The 7,440-nt window shown below is 35.0% G+C and overlaps 2 protein-coding genes and 1 long non-coding RNA gene across 3 annotated transcripts; 1 reads left to right on the top strand and 2 right to left on the bottom strand.

Moving 5' to 3' along the window:
• Window positions 1-829, bottom strand: LOC134658755 (uncharacterized). The gene is made up of 2 exons (XR_010097725.1): window positions 626-829; window positions 1-127 (listed from the first exon to the last, which is right to left on the bottom strand). It is a non-coding gene; the product is annotated as an uncharacterized LOC134658755 (long non-coding RNA).
• Window positions 830-1,302: 473 nt separating this feature from the next.
• LOC134658743 (uncharacterized) lies at window positions 1,303-2,766 on the top strand. Its single transcript, XM_063514386.1, has 2 exons — window positions 1,303-1,456; window positions 2,172-2,766. The coding sequence occupies exons 1-2, from the start codon at window positions 1,361-1,363 to the stop codon at window positions 2,733-2,735; spliced, it is 660 nt and encodes a 219-aa protein (XP_063370456.1). The 5' UTR covers window positions 1,303-1,360; the 3' UTR covers window positions 2,736-2,766.
• A 95-nt stretch (window positions 2,767-2,861) lies between these two features.
• Window positions 2,862-5,617, bottom strand: LOC134658759 (uncharacterized). The gene is made up of 4 exons (XM_063514401.1): window positions 5,492-5,617; window positions 4,181-4,261; window positions 3,349-3,432; window positions 2,862-2,983 (listed from the first exon to the last, which is right to left on the bottom strand). The coding sequence occupies exons 1-4, from the start codon at window positions 5,549-5,551 to the stop codon at window positions 2,888-2,890; spliced, it is 321 nt and encodes a 106-aa protein (XP_063370471.1). The 5' UTR covers window positions 5,552-5,617; the 3' UTR covers window positions 2,862-2,887.
• Between the last annotated feature and the right edge of the window lie 1,823 nt (window positions 5,618-7,440).

Consider the following 7,440-nt stretch of genomic DNA (forward strand, 5'->3'; position numbering starts at 1 on the left):
TATTTATTGGTGTTTAATCAACATATTTGCGGCGCGAAGGATACAGTCGCTCATAGTTGAGGTTAACGTCGGACGGATGGTTATGCGCCGCTGATTTGCGCCCCAACGGGATATAGTCGTACGGGACCTAAAAGAATAAAAAATAATATTGCAGGAAAAAAAACACAGAAAACAAAATACATAAAAATTGCAGGAATATCCAGAAAATAAAATACACACATAGCTGTAACTACGGTTGGTGCATAGCTTAGTTACAATTATTACAGAGGATCCTGCGGTCCCTAGGCCAGTATCATGGAGGACCACAAGTATACCGCGAAAATCAAGAATTTTAATTTAGTTACCAGCCTTTTTTTTTGGAAAGAGCTATTTCGTTGAGAGTAAAGACTTAATAAAATTTAACGCTATTTTTTACGACTATGTTACTCTTTTCTGCAATTTTCTTTGGCACAATATTATTTTAGCTTATTTGTTTTGCATTAAGGAAAAATAATCTGCCAAAACAAGGAATATGCAAAAACATTTATCAGAATTCTTATCTCCATACTTCTATTTGCCTCTTCTATAAGTAAATAGAATTTCCAATCGTGCATACAGAATGCTTTCAAATAATAAAACTCATTACCTGCGGAACCGCTCTCACGATGCTCATCAGTATCAAGATACAGAAGATAAAGAAATTCATTTTCGGTTTCCTCAGCGCGCAAACATACGCGGTGCGACCTACTTTTGTAATGTTGTATTTCTATTCTGAATTTATGACTTGAATTTAATTTGCATGTGTTTTACGATCGATAAAAAGGTCGGAGTCAAAGTTTAACAAGTTATGCGAAATATTATTAAATTATAAATTGTATTTTAAGCTTACACAGATTTTGAATGTGATTGCATTATCATAAACTTAGTAGGTACTAAAAGAGTTCAATGTGAACGATCCACTTTTGATCTAACTAGTTGCTATCTAAAAGAAAAAATGCATTTTTTGCCAAAAAACTGAAATGATTTCTAATTAATTGCAATTAGATACAATCTTACTTACATGAAACCTATCTACAAATTGCTAGCCTACAAAAATCCTTCTAAAATTCCTAAAATCTAAAACATGTCTACTTTCAAAAAGTGTTATTATACTGCAAATGCCTTCTATCATGAAAAAACCATTTCCTGAATTTCATTGCTGGTTTGGGACTCTCACTTTTTAAAATTCTTTGCAAAATGCCTCTGTTTGCTTCTAAAACTCCTAGCTGTGAACAATGTATAATATTTTGCGAAAAATATGGTTGGAAAAATAGAATTGCTTTGCTTCAAATATAATCATAATTTTATTGCTAAGTTAACAGCGGCATTCGCCAATACATCCATGCTTTGCACAAAACATGTTATGCCCCGGATCGTAATGATAACAAGCAAAGTTCTGGTTTGTTTGTTGGTGTTCGTCGCTGCGGATGAAGTTGTGGTAAGTTTCTGGTTCATATTGCTTACATACCTACATTATGGGAACTCGTAAAACATAACCTCAAAGTTATTAATAGATTTCTTATGAGTTCTTCCAACTAAGATTCGCTAGCATTTCTTTTCTTAAGAACAATTGTTCATAAAATTCTCCTGAATAATATTTTGCCTGGGACATTTTTATGTGATTTTTGGAACTAATAATTTGCACCCCTATGAGGCCTTAAAGAGCAAGGAAAAATCTGGGAGATTAGTAAATGTTCCAAAAATTGTAACATTAAAAATACATAAAGGGAGATCTCATTTCATTGGTCCATCAGAGACATAACGCTCAGCAGCTAAAATGAATAATATTTCTGTTGTATATCCCAGAATAGTTTGTCATATTTGCCGCAGCAATGTAACAAAACAACGGTATGTTTCTGTAAAGTTGCCGGCTTTCAGTGAAAAGGTTACCTACTTTTGAGATTTATTTAAGGCTTTCTCTTACATAGAACACTGTTTGTCTCGGACACCAGAAACTGTGGTCTCATTTCCTTCTATAAACATGAATATGAATAATCCGGAAGGATAATCATGGTTATGGAAACCACTTCGATATCCCATCATGACATCATCGATTACCTAAAAACAATCTTGGCCATCTGGGGGTTTCCTTCTTATTTTATTATGATTTAAGCCTTGTTTTTACCGTTAGAGTCATTAATTTTAACTTACAGCCTCAGCACACCGAAAACAACGTCCATTTTGTAGAAACTCAAACCACCAACTCAATTTCAAACGATAGTCTTCAAAATGCCACTACCATACAACCAATCACAATAAATTCAACCGATTCAAAAACAGAAGTTGTACAAAATGAGCCAAACTTTTTCATAAGACTTTACAATACCATAGTAAAAGCTATTCAAGAGTTCCTCGATAGTCCAAGAGTTAAAATTGTCTTTAAAAATGTTGGGACATGTATGGTAAACGGTGCAATGGAGATTATGACCTATTATGTACCGGCGCCTATGATTCCTCTGATAGCGTCTGCAGCAGGTATGATCATACCGTTTGAACCAGTGGTCACTTTAAGAGAGAAAATGCCCGTTACCAGTTACAGAAGAGCATTCAATAAAGCTGTTAATAGTTTTATGGGTACGTTTGATAAATATAAAACCATGGGCGTCGAGGACCCTTATATGACTAATAGGTTCAATAGGAGATTTATGAACGAGAGTCCCGAAAAGAAAAATAAGCGTCTCAAGGAAAGTCAAAGCGAAGAAAAGAAGTATATATGAAAAATAAATGTTTATTAATAAAACCTTTTTATTTTCATTATTTACCTATTAAAAAGTTGCAGCTGAAAATTGTCCTCACTGTCGGCTATCATACCCTAAAGTACACGAAGAGTAAATAAAAGAGAATTATAACGAATATATTTATTTCTAAATTATACGGCGTATGCCTCCCAAATGTACGACACGATTTCCACAATGGCGGACAGCACCAACACGACTCCAGCGACGATGCGGGTATATGTCTTCACCTGATAACATAGTTAGTAATTATAAGATTATACTAATGCTATAACTTGTAGTCATCTGACTAAAGGCCGGTTGTACCAACCACATTTGACAGACTTATCAACGTCAGCCGGCGCGCCCCGGCGCTTTACCACAGATTATATAATAGTTATTGCTTTACTATGAAACATTCCATACATAAGTATACACATTTAGCGAACTCTTTAACGATGACTAAAGTTTGGTGCAACCGACCCTAAGTCATCTGATAATAAGAAGTTATTTCGTCCGCCAAAAGGCACATCAAGGCTGTTTCTTAGAATGTTAAGTTATTACCTATTTATGTACCTGTGATTAACGAATAAAGAATTGATTGATTGGTACCTACCTGTTGCATTGTGGTGTTCTCCGGGATTGTGACGACTTCGGAGTTACGACGTAAACGCAGCGGTAGAGGCATGGATTGCATTTGCTGTAATGTCAGATCAATAGATCAAATAATAATTCAGAAATAATAATTTATGAGTAGTTTACAAAAGTTACTATTCATGTTTGTATGTTAGTCTTGCCGGTATTTATGCTCCTTAGTTTGTTAAGATTATAGCATAGACTAGGAATCCTCTAGACGGAGTTTAGAGCAATTATTTCATGAAACCGATGCTGCCAAAAATACTGAGGCGCGGGGGACGAGGTGAGCGAGTCCCGTGCCGTGATTGGTCCGTTCAAAGTCACGGACGTCACACAAAGACACTTTGACTCGAAAATGGAGTAAAACTACCGTATATTTATGGCAGAGGGGGTAGCGCTACTATGCTCAGTCTGGAGGATGTCTTGTGTGTGAGATATAGAGACGGACCACGCTAAGTTCTTCTTCAAGAGGATTTGAAATATGCGCGGATTGTCAAAGTAAATTATGTAGCCACAGTAAATTTACTGCCATCTATCGACAGGTGATTAAAACTGTTAGAACGCCATTTGACTTTGATCCTTATTCTTTCACTGATATGTGTCAATTTGTTAAATATCAAAAATTAACGCTGTCTCAAGGTCAAAGGTTATGGTTCAATCCTTTCGAGCAATGGCGCCATACCTTTGGCCTAATACTGTGTCTAGGGATTAGCTAGTGTCAAGTTCGTGCAAAGTTAGCGTGGTCAGAGTCTACCACTTCCTTTCTACTAAGGAGGCGATTACAAGGAAATATAATATAGGAATAGACGCACTGTCTCTTCCGCGGGTACAAAAAATGGGTTCAACTCTTGTGGTAGGAGCTCCGACTGTAGATCTGCATCGTTGGTTAGTTTCTGAAATAATCCAATTGTTTAGTAGGTATTTCATGCAGATAATACTGATGCCTAGTCTAACTTACATTTTACATCAAAATGATACATCAAACATTTATTCAGCAAATAGTCCACAGTAGTGTTGAGTCGCTCACTCGTGAGGCACCTCATTTGTACCACTCATTTTGTTAATTTGTCGCAGTACTTCGTACCGCAAAAATGTCTTACTTCACTCCTCTATTCATTCACACACGTCAAATTTTAAAAAACTCTTATCTGTTCAAATTCACTCGCGAGTCTCGCGACCCTCAAAACTCATACACTCCTTACAACTCGCAAGAGAGTCACTGGATCGCGCGAGGCGCTAGGTGCTCGCGTGCGTAAAGGAAGTGATGAATACATAAATATGTATATACATTAAAAAAAATTGTCGCTGTTGGAATTAATGGAATAGTCGACGCTGAAAATATGCTAGTACCTCACCTCATTTGAAGTAAGACATTGTAACACCTCATTTTAGAAAATGAGGTACTCATACAAACTCATTTTAAATTGATGTCCTACCCATCACTAGTCCACAGTATGTTGCAATGTACCTATACGTATTAAAGTAATAAATCCCTGTATTTCCCGCCTTTCTCTTTTGTTTTATGCTCTTTTCGCTAGAGTGTTATAACGTGGTTATAACATACAAAAGTAGGTGATATATTAAAAGCTTAACCGAAGAAACTAGTTAAATCTAGTTTCTCGGACACTGAATTCATAAAATAAACTACAAAATTCTACGGATACGGGTGAAGTTTTAACATTTAGGTAATTTAAAATCATCTCCTTTGCTGGAGCTATTTGCTTTTAAACTAATGTTTTTTTTTTATTAACAAATTATACATAAACCTTCCTTTTGAATCACTCTATCTATTAAAAAATACGCATCAAAATCCGTTGCGTAGTTTTACAAAATTATCTAAGCATTACATAGGGACAGACAGACAACGAGAAGCGACTTTGTTTTATACTGAAATGTAAAAAAAAAGTGAAAATGAAAAAAATATTTATTACATTAATAAATGTTACATAATAAGGTGACAGGTACAGGGTACTGTGTGTTATATTTGACTTGTTATTTTCTGGAAGTACCAGATTCTGGATTAAGTCACCAGGAGTTAACTGTTTAAAAATCTATCGTTATTTTTAATATTACCACCTCATAATCTTAGCTCACAAAACAATGAAAGGTTAATGAATACTTACATTATTATGCCCTTTGGTAACAGCAATAATTATATAAAACAATAATAATATCCTTAGCATGGTTTTGGTCTGGATAAGTCACGTGTTCATGTAAAATGTATAAAATCGAAATACAAGAGTAAAAAAATATTGAAACGATAAAATTACGGATATCAAACACGAACCATGTTAGGAAACTTTTCGGTTTTAATATATGTTTCAATGGTTCTTTTGAGGAAAACTTTTTAAAGTTTAAAAGTTAGGTGCGAGTAGAAAATGTTTTTAATTGGCAGTTGTATAGATAATTTTGGATTTTCGCTGCTTTACCGAGATATTATCGTTGGATACCTCATATACTCTTGTATGTGTAAGTTTTACGTGCTTTAAAAGTCTCAGATCTAGCTTAGTCTATTTATTTTGAAGGTTAACTACATAGGTATATTATTAAGTGTTCTTTTTTTAAATTTTCTTTTTGTATTTATTCAATGTCAAGGCAATGATTTATAACTCAAGATAGGTTATAGGCGTTCCAAAATTGAAGCGCTTGCCTTGTGACAAATTGGACAAGTTGCCTTTAGACGCGGCTGGACAAGCGAGAAACGTGCACGTGCTAACGAGCTCCCGGACTCCGAAAGAGAAAGAGACGACCTTATGTTAAACAACGAGTGTGACAAAGATTGATGGAATGAGGAAATTAATAAAAAATAACAGATTTCTTCGTAGGCACAGAAATAAATATGGAAGTATTTTTGGTGCTCCTCAAGTATGAGTATAACCTATCTATGGTTATATAATATCATTGTGTCTAGGGAAGTTATTTTTTACAACAAGACACATATTTTATGAGTACTTTGTTGTCTGTTATTTCATATCAAAACATATTTAAGAACCTCGGTAGAGAGTACCATTTTGTACCATTTGGAGTTGAAACTCTAAGTCCATGTTGCCAGCATCCTTGGTACAATGCCTCAAGGGCCTATTTTAGATTTAAGCTAGTTTTTAATTTATTTTAGTAATACCACCTGTATATGTCTTGTTTGTAAATAAATGATTAATTTTAAACATATTTTATTGACATGTGAAAGAGGTGGGAGCCTAATAAAAGTTTTAATTTTATTTGAGCACTTTACCTGGGTCGAATCCTTAAACTAGCAGATACGTCGGCAGGAATGGTACTAAGCATTTAATTAAATTACGCTGTATAGGTACGTAAAATTATGGAAATTTATGTAAAAGTCGATGTAAAGTGGGTCGTTCGTTAAGCGGCCATCCATTGCATACCTAATTTCTACATACGTTCATTCTAGATGGTGAAAATGGCTTTAAATTCTAGGTACAGTCGCCATGAGATTTATCAGAGCGGTCGAGGTGTTCAAAACAAAAGAATGTAATAGAAAAAAATATATTTTATTTTTTATTAATTCATAAAATTAGGATTTAGGACGTTTTAGGCCCACTTGCACCATTTCACTAACCCGAGTTAACCAGTTAAACCTGGAGTTACCATGGTTAGCAGTACCATTTGACACTGGGTTAACGGCTTAATCGCTTAACCCCGGGTTAGTTGGATGATATCACTAAACGCTTTAAAACGTCACTAAAACGGTTTCCAGTCAGCTTGGTGTCAAGGTACCTAACTTTTGAATGCCTTGACGCAGGTCTTCCGTGGAAACCCTAGACAATAGGGGAGTGTTCAGATATTTGTGAGCACTTTGGTCGCTCCATTATATCAAAATATCAGAAAATAACTCATTTATTGCATAATAAGTGTTATAAAATGAATATAAACTAAAATTAAGTACAAAATATTAAAGTCTATCGCGTTATTCATAATACGGTTACGGCTGCTAACTTAATCAGTTGATGATCGTCGTTTGGCCCTGCGGTTATGCCATAGAGAGGGACAAACGATGATCATCAGCTGATTAACTTAGCAGACGTTTATGAATAACGCCGACGAAACCCTAAAA

This window comes from Cydia amplana, chromosome 23 (genome assembly GCF_948474715.1).
Source record: "Cydia amplana chromosome 23, ilCydAmpl1.1, whole genome shotgun sequence".
NCBI lineage: Eukaryota > Metazoa > Arthropoda > Insecta > Lepidoptera > Tortricidae > Cydia > Cydia amplana.

Excerpts from the sequence above, each read along its gene's own strand:
- LOC134658743 (XM_063514386.1), top strand. The coding sequence starts at position 1,361 with ATGCTTTGCACAAAACATGTTATGCCCCGGATCGTAATGATAACAAGC. Across the intron at positions 1,457-2,171 it reads TCGCTGCGGATGAAGTTGTG|CCTCAGCACACCGAAAACAA; the intron begins GTAAGTTTCTGG and ends TTTAACTTACAG.
- LOC134658759 (XM_063514401.1), bottom strand. The coding sequence starts at position 5,551 with ATGCTAAGGATATTATTATTGTTTTATATAATTATTGCTGTTACCAAA. Across the intron at positions 4,262-5,491 it reads TTACCAAAGGGCATAATAAT|AAACTAACCAACGATGCAGA; the intron begins GTAAGTATTCAT and ends GGATTATTTCAG. Across the intron at positions 2,984-3,348 it reads AGAACACCACAATGCAACAG|GTGAAGACATATACCCGCAT; the intron begins GTAGGTACCAAT and ends CTATGTTATCAG.